The 24,454-nt window shown below is 40.2% G+C and overlaps 3 protein-coding genes and 1 pseudogene across 3 annotated transcripts; all 4 read right to left on the reverse strand.

Annotated features, from left to right (window-relative positions):
* Nucleotides 1-313: 313 nt before the first annotated feature.
* Nucleotides 314-2,503, reverse strand: LOC116505840 (disintegrin and metalloproteinase domain-containing protein 20-like). Its single transcript, XM_032213271.1, has one exon. The coding sequence runs from the start codon at nt 2,501-2,503 to the stop codon at nt 314-316; it is 2,190 nt and encodes a 729-aa protein (XP_032069162.1).
* Nucleotides 2,504-6,901: 4,398 nt separating this feature from the next.
* LOC116505844 lies at nt 6,902-8,988 on the reverse strand (annotated as a pseudogene).
* A 3,238-nt stretch (nt 8,989-12,226) lies between these two features.
* On the reverse strand, nt 12,227-14,434 carry LOC116505852 (disintegrin and metalloproteinase domain-containing protein 20-like; the record flags this gene model as incomplete). Its single annotated transcript, XM_032213297.1, has 1 exon — nt 12,227-14,434. A coding segment is annotated over one exon (2,208 nt), but the record flags the coding sequence as incomplete, so codon positions are not given.
* A 4,784-nt stretch (nt 14,435-19,218) lies between these two features.
* Nucleotides 19,219-23,685, reverse strand: LOC116505861 (disintegrin and metalloproteinase domain-containing protein 20-like). Its single transcript, XM_032213309.1, has 2 exons — nt 21,556-23,685; nt 19,219-19,308 (listed from the first exon to the last, which is right to left on the reverse strand). Exons 1-2 carry the CDS (start codon nt 23,683-23,685, stop codon nt 19,219-19,221), a joined length of 2,220 nt encoding a protein of 739 aa, XP_032069200.1.
* Nucleotides 23,686-24,454: the final 769 nt, after the last annotated feature.

Here is a 24,454-nt window from a genome sequence, read left to right on the forward strand (position 1 = left end):
GTTAATAGAAACTAGGAACCATCACACTGGGACAAGCTGCCTCTGAATTATCTCTTCTTTCCACTTTGAACTTGAAGTTTTGAGATCTAAAATTAAAACTATTTATTATTATTTAGAAATGAAAGATTTGCTTTAACTCTACTTTACATAGATTGGGGGTTTCTTCCCCTCCAAAGTAGCCAAATTCCACCCCAAAAAATGTGTGTGGGGAGACAACTTTAAACAATGAAATTTTGGAAGTCGATGTTTTTCAAATTGACTGTTAATTCCTGGGCTTATAGTGAATGGGTTTTTCATTCTTACCAAAGATGAGTTACACTGGTGTTCCTTCATCTTTTGATTTTGTAGCATGGATTCTTCCCTGAAAATTTCCAAATGGGTTTCTCAGCCCATCCTTGAACCAGATAACCAGACCAGTAAAAACAATTGTGAGACAAAAAGCAGAGAGTATTGCAGCTACAGATGAGGTTTTCATTTCAGCTTTAGCCTGTACTGAAAGTGGAGGTGGCCCACTGTCAATGCTACCTCCATAGCCTCGATTTCTGCAGTCTGGAGGGGCCCATCCAACATCACAGTGACAGTGTTTGAGAGTGTTACAAACTCCACGATTGTGGCACATTGTAACATTACAGTCATATTTCAGAATGGACACATTGACACAACTAGCCTCAATGCACAACATTTTATCGCCACAAGGAGTACCATCTCTCACGGCTCCAATATCATTTACCTTCATCCCAGTGTGATAGTCAGTGCCGAAGCAATTATCATATTCAATGGAAGTATGAATTATTGTAGTGTGATCCTCCAAAGAAGGAATTTCTTCATTTTTACACTGGATACGGCCACACAGGCTATCCCCAGTATCACATTTCTTGTATTTTCCATGTTTAAGGCCGCAGTTGCCAAAGCGATCACCTTTATTATTCACTTCTCTAAAGCAAACTTCAGAAGCGACTCTTGCTCCACTGCCGAATATCATTTTGCACTGCATATCATGAGTTGTGCAGTTCCCATGATAACAATACACGCCATCATTGCACACGGCACCATCTTGCACATGCACATCTTCTGGGCAGTGCTCTGAAGTCCCATTGCAATATTCAGGGAGATCACAACTGCTAATCTTCTCTCTGCAAACAGTTCCACGTTGACGATACTGGCAGTTAGTACAGCACAGTCCAAAGGAACAAACAGCCCTGGGGCGCAAACGACAATTAGCTTCGCAGCAGGGATCTGACTTGCATTGTATTTCTGACCCACAGTCACACTGCTCTCCCTTTTCCACTCTTTTGTTACCACAGGATTCAAACTTAAATGTTGTGTTAGTGTCTGGTAGGACAAATAAACATTCAGTGTTTCTATAATGGAAATAATCCTTGAAACTGCAGTTACTAAATTTATCCGTCTCTGCTGCAAATGGTGCCATAATGCATTCACTCTTTTCACAATGACAAAATTGCTCATCATGCTGCATTCCAAGAACATGTCCCAGTTCATGAGTAAATATGACAGACATATAAAACAAACTGGGGGTTCTATAGGATTCAATAGCACTTGCCACGTAATTGTTACATATAGTACCTATATATGCAAGTCCTACTGTTAACCCAAAATCTTTATAAGCAAATAAGTGAGCAACATCATTCTTTAAAATATCAAGTAAATGGTTTGTTCTCCATTCATTAAATGATAAAAGTGTGTCATCTGCTATATGGGTAATGTCTATGAGATTTTTTTGTGACCAGATCACTAAACCTGTTATTGACAGATGAACAGAAAGTGGATCATAAAATGAATTTGCAGTGTGAATAATATCTAGAACTTGCATCGTAATAAAAGATTCATTGCTTTGAAACTTCAAATATCGTTCATGATCAATCACAATTGCTACCTTAACATATCTCGTATGTGGCCACCAGGATTTTCCAAAAATTTCTTTGTTTCCAAGATTCTCTGTTTTAGGAATTATGTCCTGTTGATGGCTCTGTTGTTTTTCTCCTACTCCACAAGTCATTCGGGGAGCACCTTCCTCTACTTCTAACCGAAACACCACATGTTGAAAGGTAGAAGATTCCTGAACTGGTTCAATTTCATAGGTCTTATTTTCCATTTGTATGAGACCTCTCAGGCCTCCTGAACATGTACTGAGGGTGACTCGAGAAGGGGACTTTCTCTGAATAAATCCATGGTAGAAACAATCATCCTTGATAAAAGGATTGTCCACCTGGAGATCTCCTGCTGTATTATAGGTGAAGAGAGGAAAGACCTTAGGGATGAAGTTCCTTCTTTGCCTGAGGAATACCACATGGGGATTTCCTTCAATGGGCAGGAGGTAGCTCACATCCTGGGGTTCTTCTTGCCCATACCTGGGAGACAGCTTCCTTGGGATGATCACGTCGTAAGAGGCATATCTGAAGCCCTGAGGAGGTGCCTGTCCAGAAGCTGCATTTTGGATAATCTTAAGCAATATCACACTCAACAGTGACAGACAGATACTCATTTTCGCAGAACGAATGTAGTAACTGACCCTATTCTGGAAAAGGGAGAGAGAGAGCAAGGGAGGGAGGGAAGGAGAGGTGGGGGAGACAGACAGATTGACTTAGGGTTTTGAATTTGAAGATTTGAAAATGAGAATTCTGAACATACCAGTAGCAACAGAAATGTAATAGATTTTTGGAATGGAGGCGGAGTTTAAACAACCAATGTAGAATAACTATTGTTCATATCCTAGTGCTCTCTAACAGTAATAAACTGATATTTTCTCTAGTTGGCTCAAGGTATGAATTGAAGTTCAATAATTTGAGTGGATATTGAAGTAGCCTATCACACAAGACGACGTGTGGTTTTGTAAGAGCTCCAAATCAATAACCTGCTGAACCTTCTAATTTCTAATTCATGTTTATTTGGCTTTTGCTCCTTTCATACAGGTTATCTTTGACTATAAAAGGATCTGATACTTTTCCATACCAAGTGCCTCAGTCTTTGCTGTAAGAATGTTATTGGGGAGTGGGAGAGAATCTATTAAAGACCACAAAGTTGGACTCTTAGCACAAATAAACCCAATTTTAAAGGCTGAATAGACTGTACTTTTATGTTACGTGAGAGATCAACAAGAAGAACAATTGTCCTCTTCAACAAAGATTGTGCTGGGTTCTATAAATTCTATGCATCTGATGTTGAGTGGGATCAAAAGCCTACTCAAAATAGATGCCCAACATGAATGTTTTGGCATCTTTGCTTCCTTTTTCATTATTTGTTTCCAATGGTCTGCAATTGTTGTTTTATCTCTATGTGCCTGTTGATGGCTCATTTGTTTGAATACCAAGTTTCCAAGAGTTCACTTGCACGTAGAGAATTAGCTTGATTTAGGTCTAAGATGATGACCATTTCCCCATTCAAATTATGGTTGTGTCTGTCCATGTGTTGTGGGATTAAGGAGTTTTTATTGTGTCTTCTTGATGCTGGGGTTCATAGATGTGGTTTGCTATTAAGAAATATGATAGCAGTTACGTCTAGGTATTTTACATTATGAAGGAAAACATCAAAAGATACTTTGAAAGCTTTATTTACGTCGTGGTATGCAAATGGGGTGGCATGCCTTCCTATGGGATGGAAAATATAAAGCCCACCAGTACTTCCAGAGGCATCATATAAAAGGAGATCTACGTGGATGAGGATCAAACAGCAAAATTACATGTAAACCCCAAACTGGTTATCGACGCTGGAGATGATTGTACATCCGAATTTTATTAATTTAGGGAAAGTAATAACTTATAAGGAGATGCTAAATGAAAGAGGTGAACTAAAATCAAGAAAAGAATTATATGACGAAGGAATAGAACTGGAATGGTGGGCTTATTTACAACTTCAGTCCAGATACGTAAAGACAAAAAAGAATGGGACATTAAGAAAGAACCCACAGTATTAGATAAACTTTTACTAGGTGAAGAGGAAAAAATGATTTAAAAACTGTACCAATACTTATTGGATTACACAATGGTGGAAGAGCAGATAAAGGAAATCATGTTAGTATGGACTGGGAACTTTGGTTACAGCATAGATTTGGACAATTGGTAAGACCTATGGGAAAGAAACAGAAAGTTAACTTTAGCCTCATATAAGGAAAACTTATACAAGATGTTCTATAGGTGGCACACCCCACCGCCATGATGTTGGAAATGTAATGCTGCATTAGGAACCATTTACCATATGTGGTGGGAGTGCCCGAAAGTCATGCTTTTTTGGCACCAGATGAGAAAGAGATGCTAAATCAAAAGATGGAATTGAGGCCAGAACTATTTTGATTAGGGATCACAAAAGAAAAAATATGGCAAAGGTGGATTTATTTAAGGCTGCATATTTTAGCGGCAGCAAGAATGGTTTTTGCACAAAAATGGAAAAATAAAAAGACTCTCTCGGAACAAGAAATAATGAATAAGATACTGATGTGCGCAGAAATGGACAGACTGACTCTAGAGCTCAAAGACAAGGGTGAGATGGAATATCATGAAATTTGGGACAAATGGTAGTTGATGGTTAGAAATGAGGGTAAAAAACAGGACAGAAAAATGCAGAAAAGTTAGGAATTAGAAAATATGGTATTAAGATTGTGTGATATATAGGAATTGGATAAGTATTTGTATGGTTAGTAATTATATAAAAAGGGGATTAATGGGCAGGTAATTTGACTGACTACACATACCTATGTAATGGATAGAAACTGTAATTATTGTAAGATTCAAAAACTACATGGAAATGCTTATGCAAGAATTGTCGCACTATATCCAATGTTTTTAATGTTTATCTAATAAAAAGCATTTTAAAAAACAATCTGCAAAACAGTGCTGGGAGGAGTTGCGTAGTGTTTATGTGAGAGAGTCTGCAGGTAGCAAGGTGTTGCTGACTTGGAAATTGTATAAGGCACAGCTGAAGCCAGGAGAATGTATTTCCACATATTTGCAGAATATGAGAAGGACATTCCTTAAGTTGGAAGCAAAGAGAATGACTTTTACTGAAGCACACAAGGCATATGTGGTGCTTAGGTCTTTGGACAGTTCATGGGATGTTCTTATGACTAGTCTAGAGTCCATGCAAGGACAGGATTTAACCATGGCATATTTAACTGGTCGGTTGCTAGAGGAGCAGCAGAAACGGCTGGAGAGGAGAACAGGAAAGGAAGGAGAGTGTGTTCAGCACAAACCAGCTTCTCCAACAGTCCAGGATGCCGGCAGAGCAACTGAAAGAGTTAAAAAGGATGGTCTATATTTTGGGTTTGCAAGAGAATAGTTGTGCATGTGTACTTAAGAATGCTCCTACACATGACAATTGTATATACGTGTTACATAGAAGATTGAGGCATGCAAGTTTGAAAGTATTCAAGGAGATGCCAGACCCAGCTAGGTGGCATAAGCCAAAGCGAAAGCAGTGGAAGAGGTATTTAGAATGTGCTGTTTGTAAGGAGGCACAGTACAAGCTGTATCCTGTGAATAAAAATAAATGCAACGTGAGCTAACAGTGTTATACCTAGGAGACCTGAATGGTGTAATAAAGGTATACCTCCTGAGCAGTTCATTGCAAGTAGGGTTAGAGTAGGTGGTATTCATAATGAACCCCGGAAACATCAAGAGATATGGTCATGGCCATTGCCTAAGGAACAACAAGATAAATGGAGGAAGCTGAAGTTAAATAGAAAGTAAAGGTATCCAACCAAGAGATGGTAAGCAGATTGTATTGGAGATTAATGAGACAGAGTGTACAGAAGCAGTAGATAATGAACGTAGGAGTAGTGCCTGCAGAAATAGTAGTAATGGTACTAGTAGGATTTGTAGCAGGGAGAGTAGTAACCGGAGGAGGAGGCAAGGACATAACGAACAGTTTACTGTGAGTGAGGTCAGAGCATACAGTGTTAGATATGAACCGCAACAGTACCAGGAAATGTTGTTAATACACAATGTATGTACTATTGCTGAAAGATGTAAATGGTAATGTAATATAATGTAAACAAGTAGACATTAAATACTGTAACGTAAGAGAAGATGTAAAGGAGAAACTGATCAGATTACAGCATTGTTCTGTATCTGTAGAAAAGTATAGACTATGTCAAAATCTTTGGATTATCAGATGTACAGCTTTAAATGGAAGTAGTGTCAGGAAACTGAGGATTTAATAGCTGCCAGCTGACATAAAGTTGTAGGATGTAAACTGGAAGCTGATGCAAGGAGGATTATTCATCAATTCAATGTGTGTATGTATGAATATATGTGTGTGTGACCATTAGAGGGCGTTTTTCTATTTTGTTGTGTATCTCATTTCTCTCCTTGTGTCAATAGCTGAGTCGTAAGGAATTTATATCCATGTGCATGTCTGCATATATTTCTATATAAACCACTATTAATTCTATAATAGTTCTATGTGCTATATGCTCTCTTTTGCTCCTGTTTTTATCTCATAATAATAGTTCACACCACCAAAATTCTGACAGTGGATAGGAACAAGCAGCCTTCAAATTTTTCATCAATCTTGGAAAGAAATGTTCTGATTTTAATCTAGCAAACAACTATTATTGTGGCTGACTGGACTAATTCTTAGTGAGAACAAAAATATGCTAGCAAAAAATGAAGATGTACTAAAACAGCTGATGCATTTTAATTATGCTTTCTTGCTGGTATAGCTTTCTGCATGTTGATAGGAACTAATAACCTGGGACAAGGTGAATTAACTCTTCCCAAAGTTGAACTTGGAATTTTAACCTAAAAAAATTAAAACGGTTTAATTTAATACATTGAAATTCCAGATGCCTTTTTTAAAATAGACTGTTAATTCTTGTGATTATACTGGATTTGTGGTGCATTCTAAGCAAACGTGATTTTTACTGTTGTTCCTTCCTCTTTTGATTTTGTCAGAACATCAGAACATTTCTTTCCTGAAATTTTCCAAATTGGATTCTCAGTCCATACTTGAACCAGATAATCAGACGAGCAGAAACAATTGTGAAACAAAGGGCACAGAGTATTCTAGAAAGAGATGATGTTTTCATCTTAGTTTTAGACTGTACCATTAGTGGAAGTGGCCCACTGTCAATGCTACCTCCATAGCCTCTATTTCTGCAGTCTGGAGGGGCCCATCCAACATTACAGTAACTGTGTTTCATACTGTTACAAACTCCACGATTGTGACACATTGTGACATTACAGTCGTATTTCAGAATGGACACATTAATGCAACTACGCTCAATGCACAACGTTATCGTAAAATCCCTCATGGCTCCAATATCGTGTACTTTCATACCAAGTGTGGTAGTCAGTGCCGAAGCAATCATCACATTCAGTGTAATGATGAATTATTGTACTGTGATCCTCCAAAGAGGGAATTTCTTCACTTTTACACTGAATACGGCCACACGGGCTATCCCCAGTATAGTGTTTCTTGTAAATTCCATGTTTAAGGCCGCAGTTGCCAAAGCGATCACCTTTATTATTCACTTCTATGAAGCAAACTTCAGAAGTGACTGTTGCTCCACTACCGAATATCATTTTGCACTGCATATCATGAGTCGTGCAGTTCCCATGATAACAATACACGCCATCATTGCACACGGCACCATCTTGCACATGCACATCTTCTGGGCAGTGCTCTGAAGTCCCATTGCAATATTCAGGGAGATCACAACTGCTAATCTTCTCTCTGCAAACAGTTCCATGTTGACGATACTGGCAGTTAGCACAGCACAGTCCAAAGGCACAAACAGCTGCAGGGCGCAACATACAATTAGCTTGACAGCACGGATCTGACTTGCATTGTGTTTCTGACCCACAGTCACACTGCTCTCCCTTTTCCACTCTTTTGTTACCACAGGATTCAAACTTAAATGTTGTGTTAGTGTCTGGTGGGACAAATAAACATTCAGTGTTTCTATAATGGAAATAATCCTTGAAACTGCAGTTACTAAATTTATCAGTCTCTGCTGCAAATGGTGCCATAATGCATTCACTCTTTTCACAATGACAAAATTGTCCATCATGCTGCATTCCAAGAACATGTCCCAGTTCATGAGTAAATATGACAGACATATAAAACAAACTGGGGGTTCTATAGGATTCAATAGCACTTGCCTGGTAATTGCTATATATAGTACCTATATATGCAAGTCCTACTGTTACAAAATCTTTATAAGCAAATAAGTGAGCAACATCATTCTTTAAAATATCAAGTAAATGGTTTGTTCTCCATTCATTAAATGATAAAAGTGTGTCATCTGCTATGTGGGTAATGTCTATGAGATTTTTTTTGTGACCAGATTACTAAGCCTATTATTGACAGATGAACAGAAAGTGGATGATAGAATGAATTTGCAGTGTGGATAATATCCAGAACTCGCATCGTAATAAAAGATTAACAAAAGTATGTGGCCACCAGGATTTTCCAAAAACATCTTTGTTTCCAAGATTCTCTGTTTCAGGAATTATGTCCTGTTGATGGCTCTGTTGTTCCTCTCCTACTCCACAAGTCATTCGGGGAGCACCTTCCTCTACTTCTAACTGAAACACCACTGTTGAAAGGTAGAAGATTCCTGGACTGGTTCAATTTCATAGGTCTTAGCAAGAGACCTCTCAGCCCTCCTGAACATGTACTGAGGATGACTCGAGAAGGAGACTTTCTCTATATAAATCCATGGTAGAAACAATCATCCTTGATAAAAGGATGATCCACTTGGAGATCTCCTGATGTATTATAGGTGAAGACAGGAAAGACCTTAGGGATGAAATTCCTTCTTTGCCTGAGGAATACCACATGGGGATTTCCTTCAATGGGCAGGAGGTAGCTCACATCCTGGGGTTCTTCTTGCCCATACTTGGGAGACAGCTTTCTTGGGATGATCACATCATAAGAGGCATATCTGAAGCCCTGAGGAGGTGCCTGTCTAGAAGCTGCATTTTGGATGATCTTAAGGAACATCACACTCAACAATGACAGACAGGTATTCATTTTCGCAGAACGAGGGTAGAACCCTTTTATAGAAAAGGGAGAGGGGGGAGGTAGGGAGGAAGACAGAGGGATAGTGAAAGACTGAGACAAAGAGAGAGGGATAGGAGAGAGAGAGAAACTTAAAAGATTTGAAAATGAGGATTCTGTACATAACAACAGAATTGCAATAGATTTTGGAATGTAGGTAGAGTTTAAAAAACCAAATGTAGAATAACTTCTGTTCATGTCTTATTGCCCTCTAGTTTATCTAACGGGAATAAGCTGCATATTTTCTCTGATTGGCCCAAGGTGTGTATTGAAGTGAATTAGTTCATAATTTGAGTGGATAGTGAAGTAGCCTGTCACACCAGAAGGGGCGTTGCTTTGTAAGAGCTCAAAATCAATAAATTGATGAACCTTCTAATTTTTAATTCATGCTTATTTGGCTTTTCTTCCTTTCATCCAGATCATCTTTACCTATAAAAATATCTTGGTCTTTTTACATACCAAATAGTGCAGTCTTTGCCTTAAAGACAAATATCAGGTGGTGGGCGGCGAGGGGGGAAGGGAAAATCTGTTAAAAGACCACAGGGTTGCACTCTTAATACAAATAAACCCAATTTTAAAAGCTGAACAGACTGTGCTTTTATGTTACATGAAAGAAGAAGAATTGTCCTGTTCAACAAAGATCACATTCGATTATATAGATTCTATGCAACTTATGTTGAGTGGGATCAAAAGCCTACTAAAAATAAATTCCGAAAATGAATGTCTTGATCTCTTTGTCTCCTTTTAAACTTTTTTATTCTCTCTTTCCAATGGTTTGCAAATGTTGTTTTATTTCTGTGTGCCTGCTGATGGCTGATTTGTCTGCATACCAAGTTTCCAAGAATTCCCTTGCACTTTGAGAATTAGCTTGGTTAAGGACGCTAACCATTTCCCCATTCAAATTATGGTTGTGTCTGTCCATATGTTGTGGGATTAAGAAGTTTTCATTTGTCTTCCCACTGATAGTTGGTATTCATGAATGTACCGGGACAGTCTTTTGCTGTCTGTCATACCTAAAAATTGTTACAGTCCTTACTGTAGATGACTCCTGTTTTTTTTCAGTGGTACCAGAACACAAGATCACCAACAATCAACACCTAGATAAATTGGGATTAAACCATGTTAAATCAAAGTTGAAACTAAAATTTCATTAGTGGCTGTAGCAAAATTGTCCAAACTGAGCTGAAGTAACATCACACAGAGTTGCAAAAATTGTATATTGGAACTTATGTGAAATGTTTGGCTTCATGGTTATCAACAATTACTAGGACCATATTCCTGAAAAGTTTTAGAAAAGATGCAGAAGAGATCTTATGGGATTTTAAAATTCAGAACATGTAACTGAAAGACACCAGTCAGCATTACTATTATTGAAAAATAAGAAAGTGAGACTTGTAGATATACTGTAACAATATTAGGACATCTTCCATATGATGAAAAACAATCAAAAAAAGTAAAAAAGAACACAAAATCAAGGTGGTTTTTTTTTTTAAAGAAAAGGAACAATCATTAAGGCAATGATTGTCAAAGCTCTTTGAGTGATACCTACGGCATTTACCAAATAATTGGAAGTGTTACATTTATTGGACTTGACACTTCTGACTGCAAAATCCTCCACCAGCCCAACTGTATCTCCAGGTATCCAAAGCCCTTAGTTAGATCAGTGGAATGCACCCCATCTAAAGTCTGTGACATTCAATATAAGAATAGGGAAAATCATCATCTGATTATTTTCCTATGATGGTTATTGTGAATTGGTGGAAGTGTGGAAGTGTTACACAGCTCTTTGTACATCTACTCCAACTACCCTCCAAAAATAAAAGCTTATGTATAAATATCCTTTCCACATTTGCTCCTCTAGGCTGGGACTTTTCAAATGGAACTTAAATGGTTTCCCAAATTTGTTAGGGGAAAGCTTCTGCAAGAATCAAAGGAAAAAACTCCACTGTCAAAGTAACTGAGTTGGCACACAGTGTGGATTGAACAAACTATTAAAGTTCTTGGAGAAGGGCTGCCATCTTCCTTTTTCCTCTCAATCCCTGTGTTTCTGTTTCCCTGGTCATCTTTCCCAGAAAAAGTTTTCAAGCCTGCCAACTGGATTTTCTAGGAACCACAATACTGTGAATTTCTAAGATAAATGTAGCAGAGAAAGATGGGGAGTCAAGCATATATGTGGCAATTTAAGAACTGGTTGGCTTTTGTGAGAAGATGTTTTGAAGAAAACAGCTCCTCCCAGTCTAGAAGCAATAACTACTAAGAAATATGACAGCAGTTTCTTCTAGGTATTCTACATTATGAAGAAAAACATCAAAAAATCCTTTGAAAGCTTTATTTACATCAAGGGATTTTGGAAAGTAAATCAATGGATAATTGTATTTGGGACAAATAAGTAATCCATGCCTTTCCACTGTCAAAGCAAAAACAGAAATGAATAGCATTGCAGTATGTGGAATAAACTAGGAAGTATGATGTTTCAGAACAGGAGCGATGAAAGAGCTGCCATTGGATATTTAAAGGAGTGGCAATACATGGAAATTCACAAGCAGAGCAGGATCACAAATAAGAAACGTAATATTGCAAAATCCACAAAGAGTTACGAAAAAGACAAGGCTGGATACAATCATCTCAAGAAGGCAATTTCACATGTTTCCAACCAAGATTCGGTGCTCACTGAGAGCTGTTAAAGACATCTTCCTGACCTATTTAGTAGTCTTGTGTGATCCTTTCCTACTAGGAAAGGAGCATGCTGATTGTACAAGTGATTCTTGGTGTGAAGAAGATGGTTCTATCAAATGAAGAGGAAAAATACAAAGACGTCATAGTGCTACTGATAGTAGAGATGAAAGACATTTATCTCTGGGTTACGAGGAAGTATCATTGATCATTTCTACTGAATTCCTCTTGTATTATGACTGTCCAATTGGAGAAGGCTACCACAGGATTTAGTTTCTCTCCCTAGTTTCTATTGAAAGTTATGAATTAATTTTAGAACTTTCCCTCTTTTGTGATACAGAAATTCAGATAAAAAGGATGCCTCTTAAATAAAATTAATGTATATCAGAAGACCTTTCCTTTCAAATAAAGGTTTTTCATAAATCAATCTGAAAGAAAAATGTTAAAATATAATTTAAACACTAAGATGCCCCCCAAGTTAGTTCTTTTAGTCTTTATCCATTGCTTCCAAGCTTTATATCTGATACCTTGGATGTTGTTATGCTTTATGATTTACTGTTGATATTCTTCTGTTGATTCTGTTGGATGAATTTTTCCCCCTCCATTTCTTAAACTTGTCCATTAGTGTATTTTTGAAATGTACAACCAAAGCAATAGAAACAATAGCACCACAAAGGCCATATATTAATCCTCCTATCTCTCTAGTTTTTGAAAAATGTCTGTTGGAATACAGTTTTGAAGATGGTCCGCTGTCTATGCTGCCTCCATAGCCTTCGTATTGACAGTCAGGAGGTTTCCATCCGTAATCACAGTGACAATGTTTACGACTATTACACACTCCCCGATTATGGCACTTTGTGACGGTACAATCATACATTAAGCTGCCTATACTGACACACTTTTGATGGATGCATATCATGTCACTGCCACAAGGGGTGCTATCTTTCACTGCGCCTATATCCATGATGCCGATTCCAAGGTGGTAGTCGATACCCCAGCACTGCTTCTTGTCAATGGAAGTTTGAATTATTGTACTGTGTTCCTCCAAAGAAGGCAAGCTTTCCACATTGTCACACTGGATACGGCCACACAGGACATTCTCAACTTTACATTTTTTATAGTTCTTATATTGAAGGCCACAGTTTCCAAAACGATCACCTTTGGTATTCATTTCCCTGAAGCAAACATCAGAAGCAGCTATTGCACTGCTGCCAAAAATTGTTTTGCACTGTTTGTCGTGAGTGTTGCAATTCCCATTGTAGCAATATGTACCATCTCTGCATGGGGTACCATCCATCACATGAACATCTTCAGGACACCTTTCAGAAGTTCCATTGCAGTATTCAAGAAGATCACAACTGCTAGTCGTTGTTCTGCAAACAGTTCCAGCTTTTTGATACTGACACTTGTTACAACATAAGCCAAAGGCACAAGTAGCACCAGGACGCAACATACAATTAGATTGGCAACAGGGATCTGACTTGCACTGAGCTTCAGAACCACAATCACATTGCTCCCCATCATCCACTGCCTTGTTTCCACAAAATTTGATGGTGTATGTTTTATTTGGATTTGGTAGATCTAGTAAACACTTTGCATTTCTGTTCTTGAAATAATCCTTATAGCTACAATTGCTGAACTTACCATAGCCTGAAAGAGCTGCCCCCATAACACAGCGAACTTTTTCACATGAACAATATTTTCTATCATGGCTCATTCCGAGATTATGTCCTAGCTCATGAACAAAGATTAAAGATATAGTGAACAGGCTGGGGGTTACGTATTGTTCAACAGCAGATCCATAGTCATCAGTACAAATTCCTCCTATGAATGCTAATCCTAGTTCACTAAAATTCTTGAATGCAAATAAATGAGCAGCGTCATTCCTTAGACGTCTTTGTAGTGATCGTTTTCTCCAATCAGTGAAAGATCTAAGGGTCTTATGTATGTCCCACTTAAGGTTTATGGGATTCCTTTGGGTCCAGATTTCCAGTCCAGCTAAAGACAGTTTAACAGACAGTGGCTCATACATTGAATTTGCTATATGAAGAATATCTATTACATCCATAGCAACCAGAGTTTTATTTCTGTTAAATTTCAAATATCGTTCATGATCTATCACAAAAGCAATCTCTGCATGTCTAGTGTGTGGCCACCACTTGGAAGCACCTCTATCCTGTAGGTTTTCCATTTTTGGCATAATGGCCTTTTGATACCATTCCTCTTCTTTCGTAAGTCCACATCTCATCGAGATCGCACCTTGTTCTTCTTCCAGAGCATATAAAACATGCTGAAAGATATCAGATGCCTCAACTGGCTCAATTTCATATGTTCTGTTTTCTAATTGCAAAATACCTCTGAGTCCTCCTGAGCAAAAGCTGAGGGTGACCAGAGAAGAGGGTTTGTCCTGAACAAAGCCACGATAAAAACAATCACCTCTGATGAAAGGTTGCTCCATCTGGAGATCTCCTTCTTCATTATAGTAGAACACAGGGAAATGTTTAGGCACCAAACCCCACTTCTGTCTGAGATGTACCACTTGCTTATTCCCTCCAATCTGCAGTAAATAGCTTACATGCTCTGGTTCCTCATGTCCAGACTTGGGAGTCACTTTCCTGGGAATGATTATTTCATAAGAAATACGCTTAAAGCCTGGAGGCCATTTCTCTTCAACGGTCCCAGCCAAGCTCTTCCTCAACAGCATCACAAATAGCCATGAAATATACATATCCATTTCCCATCGAGAGAAAGAAACCCATCAAAGTAGAACCTCTTGACACCTTATTCGTGGAAAGAGAGTCCACTATAACTTTTGTGGGCTAGAGAAAAAGTAAGGAAGGATGTGTACGAATCACAAGTTGAAAGATTCTGACCATAGCAACAATACATGGAATTCTTTGGAATATGGGTGGAGCTTCATAGAGCAAGAACAAAAACTGACAGCCAAAGAATAGTTTAGTCATTGCTAGGTTTTTAACTTGAGCGACCCACCCTCCTTTACAGGAAAGTTGGAAACAATCCATAAATGGATCCTGGTCGATTTGAAAAATGCCCTGTATGACTGTACTGCTTTTGTAGTTTTGGGTGGATAATCCAAGATGCAGTTGGATGCATAATCCAAGATGGCATTGCATGCAGATACTGCGGCTCTGAGCTCCCAGTGTCGGTGGGCTGTTTGGAATAATGTGTGTATGTTTGTGAGTGAACAGTGGAGTTTATGGGGTAAAACTTGTCTACAGCCATGCAGAGTTACATCAGTTTTGCAAGTCAATCCGATATTACCAGTGATTTCCAGCGGTCCCATAACATACCGAACTGCATAGCAAGACTTCCAGGTTCTCCATGGATCATTGTCAGATCTGGGAAGCATGAACAGTGGTGAAAGGAGCGGAAACAGAAGTGTGGATGTAGAGCTGGTCTGTTAGCTCAGCTATGGAAACAGCCCCACAGACCAGGGCTAGCAAGCATTTTTTTGACAAACACTAGCTCTCTCATCCATAAAATCGACGAACTAGAGCTGCAGATGGCAGCATGGAGGTTTATCCACGAATGCTGAGTGATGATTGTGACGGAGACCTGGCCACAGCCATTCGTACCCAATGAGGCAGTGGGGCTAACTAGCCATGCCATCTACCGCTCCGATAGAAATGGCAAATCTGGTAAGAGCAAAGGAGGACCACCTTGTATTTCTATACACAGTGACTGGTGTGCTAATAGCAGAGTAATATATACGTACTGTTCCCCAGATGTGGAATTGATGACTGTCATATGTAGGTTATTTTATCTGCCTAGAGCCATGATGGCAAACCTATGGCACGTAGGTTAATCACTATGATAATTATCGCTAATTATCACTATGATAATTATCGCTGTCTATATTTTACCTGATGTCAATGTTGCATGGAACTCTCTAAGCTATATGATGTCATCTCAAGGAAGCAGCAAACTCATCCCGAGGGCACTTTTGTCGTGGCTGGGGACTTAACCAAACCAATCTAAAGACTGTTCTCCCTAAGTTTGTGTAGAATTTGCAATGCCCACCAGAGGGAAGAACATTTTAGACCATATGTACTCAAACTTAAAACAGCCATACAGAGAAATTCCCCTTCCCCCCTACCTGGGCACATCCGACCTCTCTCTCTGCTGTTATGCCCAAAGTATCTCCCTCTTAGGAAAAGAACACAGCCAGTCATGAAAACTGTTAAAATCTGGTCAGAAGGTACATTCAGTCAGTTGCAGGATTGCTTTGAAACCACTGAGTGGCGCATATTTGAACATCTAAAACTGCATGAATACACCAACACCGTACTCTTCATATATCAAAACATGCACTGATAATATAATAGTGGACAAGTGCATAAGAGTCTACAGGAATTGTAAACCCTGGATGTCAGCAGAGGTACAGATACTTCTGAGAGCCCAGAATTCCACCTTTAAGGCAGGGGACAGAGATAAATACAATGAGGCCAGAGCAAATCTACGGAGAGGCATCAAGGTAGCTAAACAAAAATATAAAAAAAGGTGGAGAACCATCTAGCAGACAACAATCCGAGGCAAGTGAGGCAGGGACTGCAGCACATATCCAACTATAAGGGCAATATGATGAAGATTGTCAACTCCGATGCCTCGTTGGTAGAGGAATTGAACATATTCTTTGCCCGCTACGAGGTCAAGAGACCTGACCCTGTAGCCCCAGCCTGCTGGCCTTCCAATTTCCAGCCACTCTCCCTTCATGAACACCAAGTGAGAGCTGCATTGAAGGCCGTGAATTCTAATAAAGCTGCAGACCCAGATAGTGGTAAAAACCTGTGCTGACCAACTATCAGAGGTCCTAACAAGGATTTTTAACATCTCCCTGCAAACTCCCAGTGTTCCATCATGTCCAAAAGCAGACACTATCATTCCAGTCCCGAAGAAAACAGCAATAAACAGCCTTAATGACTACAGACCAATTGCACTAACGTCTGTAATGATGAAGTGCTTCAAGAGACTGGACCTTCAACACACTGACAGCAATGTTTGACACACGTGCTCTATATGAAACTGCTGGTTGATATCATTTTTCAGCATGGGATTTGTAGGGTTTTTACAGTAAATCATCTGGATGGTCCTTAGAACTGAGGTTACACGTGTAAGTACAAACTGCAGCAATCTGCAGCAAATCTTTGCTTGTCAGCTATTCTTTGCTGTTGCAGTGTGTTCCCAGGCATCAAGGGCACGGGATGATACAAAATATAAACCTGTAACATTCACTCATTTGATAACACTTGATTCATTCAGTGTGTGAGAACATGCACATTCTCACAAACACCAATGATGTAATGACTAACCAATTATTGTGCCTTGGAGACTTGTTAACCAATAATGAAATAACATGTAAAGTAGGTGAGAACTAAGAAGCTGCAAATGCTATAAGAATGATGTTTCATGATTAATAATTTTGCTGTTGATTCTGTTGTTGATTCTGCTACCCATGGAATGCTTTGCTCAATAAACTTCTGTTGGTTCAGCTATCCGTGGGTGGATTACATTCTTTCATCTTCAGCCTTGGGAACCTAATGCTACAGGGATTAAGAATCATCAGCATGTGATTTTCCACAATGGGGAATGGGATTACACTATTCCAGTCAGGAAGCATAATATGGGGGTTCTCTTGGTTCTTGCTCAAGGAGCTGGTGGCAGCCTTAGCCAGGACAACTTTTGCAGAGATACATCTTGTGCCTCATTTGAACTTACTGTATTTCTAAATAGAGAGACAATGCTCAATAATCACTCACGCCTTAGTAATTTGATTGGACTACTGCAGCATGGTCTACATGGGGCTGCCCTTGAACAGCATTCAGCTGGTCAAGAGTGCAGTGCCATACATACCTATATTATACCCATGCAACAATGCTACTGTGTACCGTGTTTCCCCGAAAATACAACCTGTCCTGAAACTAAAGCCTTGCCACATTTTTCACGTAAGTAAAAATATAAGCCCACCCCTGGAAAATAAATCCCCTGGACACACACACACACACCTGCCTCCGACCAGGCAGAACACCACTCACCGACATAGCGGTATCCTGAAGGCGCCAAGCCACAGGAGCTGGGGGGGAGAAAGGCGCTCACATTGCTTGCTGCCTTTGGGATACCGCTAGGTTGGGGAGTGGCGTTCTGCCTGGCCAGAGGGGGGAGTTGCCCAGCTCTCCCTGCAGCAGCAGTAGCCACCGCTGTGCTCCAAGCATAACGTCTTCTCCGGTTCCAAACTCCCAAACTCGGCTGCCAGCAGCGGCCACTCTAGGAGTGCGCTCTATGGTTATGGGCTGGCTGCTGGAAGACTCTGTAAGAGAGCCTTCCGGACAGAGAGTCTTCCAGCAGCCAGCCCACAACCATAGAGCGCACTCCTAGAGTGGCCGTTGCTGGAAGATCTGGCAGCCGAGTTTGGGAGTTTGGAACCGGAGAAGACGTTATACTTGGAGCGCAGCAGCAGCTGCTGCAGGGAGCTGGGCCAGCACATGTTGAGGCTAGGAGGCATGCCTGCTGGGGGTGGAACAGGTCCTCATGCAGCCCCCTTCTCCAGCCGGGAAGAGGTCCATGCACTGACCTAGGGGGTATCCCTAATGTGCCAAGCCGCGGAAGCTGGGGAGCGGGCAGAGCACCACGTGGCTTGGCACCTTAGGGATACCCCCTAGGTCAGTGAATGGCGCTCTGCCCGGCTTGAGAGGGGGTTTGCCAGGCGGTTGCTCGTGAGCTTGGTCACCTCATGGCTGCTTCGCCCCTGAGGCTGTGCCCGGCTCTTTGGGAGTCAGTTCGCAAGGGAGCAGCCGTCCGGCAACCCCAAAACAATAAGCCTTCCCCTATAATGAGCCCAAGGCCATATTTTGTAAGTAAAAAGAAAATAAGACCGTGTCATATTTTCGGCGAAACACGGTAAGTGGTACCAGTTCCTAATAGGCTTGAGGACAGTTGAAGATGATTGTTACCCTTAAAGTGTTAAATAGCTTAGGACTAGAGTTTTTGCAGGACTGCCTCTCCCTGGTGATTTTTGCCCATTCTACCAGATCTGGTAAAGTAGGTGTGCTCTGGTACCACTGAAAAAACAATGTCTTCTGGTGATCCCCAAAAGCATGCCTTTTCTATTATGCCACCTGGCCTATGGAACAGCATTGCCCCCCCCTCCGCCCCCAAAACGTGGACAGTTTGTAGTCTACTGGTCTTTCAAAAGGGTTTTTCCCATAGGCATCAGAGTCAAGATGTTAGTAGTGGGCTGGTTGTATGCGATTAGTGGTGCTGCAGTTTAAATGAATTTCAATATCCTTTTATTCATTGTTTGGTAAGGTTTATTGCAACCCTTTGTTTTCATCTTGTTTGCTGCCAAGAGTTTTTTGGATAGATGGACGTCCATATAAATTAATGTATCAATAAATAAATTTGAGAGGAGGCTCTTTTGAAAATATGCAATAGAAAGTATTCTTGCTATCCATGCATAATGTAGTCCAAAACATCGTCTACTAAGCTTCAATTAACATTGTTACATCATCTTGGCTAGTTCTTATACACATTCTGAACATGATGCAGCTGCTGATCTTCATTAACCTTTGAAAAGTCAAGTTCATCTGAAACTAGGTCATCTGACTTTTTAGTACAGTGTTGAGGTCATACTAACACAGCATATCACCTTATTGAAAAACCGCTACATTCTACATTCTTCAATCTGCACAGAATATATAATCCTCTGCAGTATACGCAGATGTTGATATGTCTGAATCTATGTTCAGTGAATTGCGAAGAAGGCGTTCTTATGTTATCTGAGCTTGTTGCTTTGCATTTTTAATCCACTCAATGCGATACCATGTACCTCAGTTTCTCTTTCTGGTTTCTGCCACTTGTGCAGTGCAGTTTCACTGGCTAATGTCTTTTCTTGAGCCATTGCAAATGTCCAATTCGTTTAGTGGGGGGGGGAGCCTCTATTGGGGCTCTTCATCATGAACTGCAAGAACTAGGAAATGTATGAGTTATCTTTTCCAAAAATGCCCCCAAATTGCAGGTACTCACTGAGAATGGATAAAAGACATCTTTCTGACCCATTCAGTAGTCTTGTGTGATTTCCCGTTCATTGTCTCTGATAACACTGGAGGATGGGATGGTACTTGGTTTTACTACAGTTCAATAATCAAATGTTTTGATTAAGAGGAAAGGGGGCATCAGTGTCCCTCATGGTATGAAGTACTGGCAATCAGTTCTAAAGCACAGGGGTGTCATATAAAGAAGACTTCCTATCAAGAGAAACTATCTCTTCAAATTTAATTCTTCCATGGAGTCTTCCAGCACACAAGGCAGATTCCAGTCTTGAACTCACTGCAATCTGCCATGTGATTTTCCTACTCAGAGTGTGTGCTATTTGTACAGGTGGCCCTTGATGCGAAGAAGATAAGTCTAGGACATGGGAAAGATGATGAGAAGAGAACTACTAGTAGTATTTATTACTGTGTTTCCCCAAAAATACAACCTGTCCTGAAACTAAGGTCTTGCCACATTTTTCTGGTGGGCAAAAATATAAGCCCTCTCCTGCAAATAAACCCCCTGGACAACCCTCACCTCCAGCCAGGCAGAGCACCGCTCACCAACCTAGTGGTATCCCGAAGGTGCCAAGCCGTGGAAACGGGGGGGGGGGGCAAGGTGATCACGTTGCTTGGCGCCTTCAGGATATCTTAGAGAAATGAGGTATCTATGGCGTACGCTCTGTGGCTCTGGGAGTACGCTCTGCCGGCAGCTGACCCATAACCATAGAGCATATGCCCAGAGCGGCCACTGCCAGAAGACTCGGTTTGGAAACCGCCGAAAAAGCCATGCTGGGATGGCACCGGCAGCAGCAGTGAAGGTACTCTGGCTCTGCAGGGAGAGCTGGGCCAGGGCACCGTGAGGCTGGGAGACGCAGGATCAGAACAGCCGCTCATGCAACCCCCCTCTCCAGCCATACAGAGCACCATTCACTGGCATTTCGAAGGCACCAAGCAGCAAGAGCCGGGCGGCGGCGAACAGGCACTCACACAGCTTGCCGATACCCCTAGGTCAGTGAATGGCACTGTGTCCAGCTTGAAAGGGGTTTTTCCGAGTGGCTGCTCGTGAGCGTGGTCCCTTCATGGCTGCTGTGCTGCACTGCTGTGACAGAGCAACACAGCTGTTCGCCCATGAGGCTGTGCCTGGCTCTTTGGGAGCCCACTCGCAAGAGAGCAGCCACCCAGCAACCCCAAAACAATAAGCCTTCCTCTGATAATAAGGCCCAAGCCACATTTTTTGGGCAAAAAAAAAATAAGACCCTGTCTTATTTTCGGGGAAACATGGTAGTAGTAAAATGTGATATAGGTTGATACCTGTACAATCCATAAAAACAATGAGTGATTTTTGTTGTTGTTGTTGCAATATTTTCCTCCTCTTTGAGCAATAGCTGCGAAGAAGTTTGCTTCAGGAAGATCAGTTTATCCTAATCACCCATACTATGTTTCGGCTAGAATTTTGAAAAGGCAATGCTATATTATTATTTTCTTCTTCTTCTTTGGTAATTAATTAGTGTAGTAAATTCCCAATGAAATGTTTTCAGCTTTTACCAGAGAGTTGGTTCCCAGGCACCAAAACAGAACTTTTACAAATGACACTGCCTGAAATTAAGTTCAATATTTTTCAGCAAGATAAATTAATACCAAAATTCCAGAGGCTCAAATAAATTTTATATAATAATATCCATTAACCCTTCTGAACATATTTGATATACTTCATTTCTGTGATTTACTGTGCACTCGCTTCTGTAGTTGATGACTCAGTTCTTCTAAGCCTTCTAAATAAGTGAATAAATCCGTATCTAAAATATATCCCTACGCTAACCAAAACAAAAGCAGAAGAAAAGACATATATAATCCCTCCAATAATCCCAGCTTTTGCAATAGTGGTTAAACGTTTGCGTGGTTGAGGAGGCCCACTATCAATGCTACCACCATGCCCTTTCTTCAGGCAATCTGGAGGACCCCAGCCATAATCACAATGACAATGTTTGTGACTGTTGCACACTCCCCGATTATGGCACTTGGTGAAGTTACAGTCATAATTCAAGTGAGACATGCTCACGCATTTTCTGTTAATGCACATCTTGTCTTTGCCACAAGGACTTCCATCTGTCACTGCTCCAATATCGGCCGTCTTCATTCCACTGTGGTAGCCTGTACTCCAGCACTGCTTATCACCAAGAGGGACTTGAATTATGGTGCTGTGTTCCTCCAAAGAAGGTAAGATTTGGACATTTTCACACTGGATTCGGCCACACAGAGTATTCTTAGTTTGACATTTGTGGTAAATGCCATGTTTAAGGCCACAATTGCCAAAGCGATCGCCTTTAGCATTCATTTCTCTAAAGCAAAGATCTGTAGCAGTTTTTGCACTGAAGCCAAAAATCATTTTGCACTGCGTATCTTCAGATATGCAGCTTCCACGATAACAGTACGCATCTTTACTACATAGGGCACCGTCCTGCATGTAAACATCTTCTGGACACCACTCAAAAGTCCCATTGCAGTATTCAGGAAGATCACAATAGTTAGTCTTCTTTCTGCAAATAGTTCCAGACTTAAGGTATTGACACTTAGCGCAGCACTCACCAAAAGCACAACTGACACCAGACCGAAATGTACAATTAGACTGACAACATGGATCCAGCTTGCATTGAGCTTCTGAACCACAGTCACATTGCTCTTCCTTATCTACTACTTTATTGCCACATGATTCGATTTTAAAGATTCTACCAGGGTCTGGAGGACTTAACAAGCATGGAGTATTCATTGTGAGAAAATAGTCATTATAACTACAATTGCTAAATTTATCAGTCACTTTATGAACTGGAGCCATAATGCAGTAAGCGTTACCACAACTACAGTACTGTTCATCATGCTGCATGCCAAGATTATGCCCTAATTCATGGGCAAATATGCTACTGATAATGGACAAACTGGTAGTCTTATATGAGATAACAGCAGATCCCATCCTTTCATCACAAACTGTTCCTACATAAGCTGACCCAAGTGAAAATTCAAAAGACTTATATGCAAATAAGTGACCAACATCACTTTTTAGATGATTAACCAAGAAGTCTCTCCTCCAGTCAGTGAAATCCTGAAGAGTGATATCTATGGCAGGAGAAATCGTCATGAAGTTCTTTTGTGACCAGATTTCCAGTCCAGCTACAGATAACCGAACAGAAAGAGGTTCATAAAAAGAATTGGCAATATGAATAATGTCAAGAACTTGCAAAGCAATAACAGTTTCATTTCTGCCAAACATTAAATAACGTTCATGTTCAATCACAAAAGCAATTTCTACATATCGAGTGCGAAGCCACCAGTCTCCTTTGGATGCAGTTTTGGAAACTACATTCTCTATGTCTTGGAACATGGTCTCTTGATGTTTTTGCTCTTCCTGGGTTAGGCCACATCTCATTTGGATAGCAGTCTCTTTTTCTTCTAAACGAAATATCACATGCTGAAAGGTAGGAGAACCCTGTACTGGTTCAATTTCATATGTCTTATTTTCTAACTGCAGTATGCCTTTGAGACCTCCTGAGCAAAAACTGAGAGTGACCAGAGAGAAGGGTCTGTCCTGCACAAAACCATGGTAGTAGCAATCATCCCTGAAGAATGGATAGTCCAGCTGCAGATCCCCATCCTTACTATAGGTGAAGATAGGCAAATGCTTAGGAACAAAATTCTTCTTTTGTGTGAGGTGCATGATGATTTTCTTTCCCTCAAACTGAAGGAGACAAGTGACATTCTGTTGTTCCTGTTGTCCAGCTTTTACAGTGAATAACTGTGGGATGGTCACCTCATAAGAAGCGTAAATATAGCCCTGAGGAAGTATTTGTCTGGTAGTCACAGTTAGATTACTGAGGAACATCAAGAGCCACAGAAGATGGATGGTCTTTTTTCGTGGCAAAAGGAAATATGGAAAGCACACCTTCTCATATTTCATTTCCAGAAGGAAGCTCTCTTAAAGTAGATGACAGAGTAGTGAGAAGCTGGAAAGAATCTCAGATGTAAATAAGATGATGAAGAGGATTCTGTATATAGCAACAGTTACGTAGCTTCCTTTGGAATGTGGGTGGAGCTTGGATGATGAAGAATGGAACAGACTGGCAGGAAGAGGGTTCTCTTCCCTCCATCCCCAAGTATTTTGCTGAACAGATAAATCATATCTTATTTATGGTACACTTTTCCATATCAAGTTACTTCAAAACAAGATGGTTGGGAAATAAATTTAGTAAAGAAAGAAATAATTTTAAAAAATTAAATTAAGACATTTCATCATGACTCAGTAATGTAGGCATGAGTTCAGAAAGCATCAAAAATAAGAAAAAAAAATAGGTGGCCTTATTTTGACACAGATTCTGTGGATTAATAAAGATATGAATCAAAATATGATCAAATGAATATTCCATTAAACCAATCCTATATCTTGAGGAAGGTAAAGCACAGACCTGAATTATTTTTCTTGTTCATGTTGTCCTCCTCTTTAAAAGAAGTTTCACATTACCTAGAAGAAGCCATTTTGATTTTTACAGCTGCTGACAGGTTCCTATTGGTATATGGTGTTATTCATAGATTATAATCTCTGAATAAATTGCTGAATGAAATGACAAGGATTATCATTCTACTTGTTTAATAACACCAATAAAAACTGTCCTCCTGTCTCTAAATTAGAATTCCAACTTGCAACCTCGATGGAAATTTGTCTTTCTACT

This window comes from Thamnophis elegans, chromosome 1 (genome assembly GCF_009769535.1).
Source record: "Thamnophis elegans isolate rThaEle1 chromosome 1, rThaEle1.pri, whole genome shotgun sequence".
In the NCBI taxonomy this organism is placed as follows: Eukaryota; Metazoa; Chordata; class Lepidosauria; order Squamata; family Colubridae; genus Thamnophis; species Thamnophis elegans.

Coding starts and splice junctions, on each gene's coding strand:
- LOC116505840 (XM_032213271.1), bottom strand. CDS start 2,503: ATGAGTATCTGTCTGTCACTGTTGAGTGTGATATTGCTTAAGATTATC.
- LOC116505861 (XM_032213309.1), bottom strand. CDS start 23,685: ATGAAATATGAGAAGGTGTGCTTTCCATATTTCCTTTTGCCACGAAAA. Junction 19,309..21,555: donor TTTCTTCTGCTTTTGTTTTG/GTTAGCGTAGGG, acceptor TGTACTAAAAAG/TCAGATGACCTAGTTTCAGA.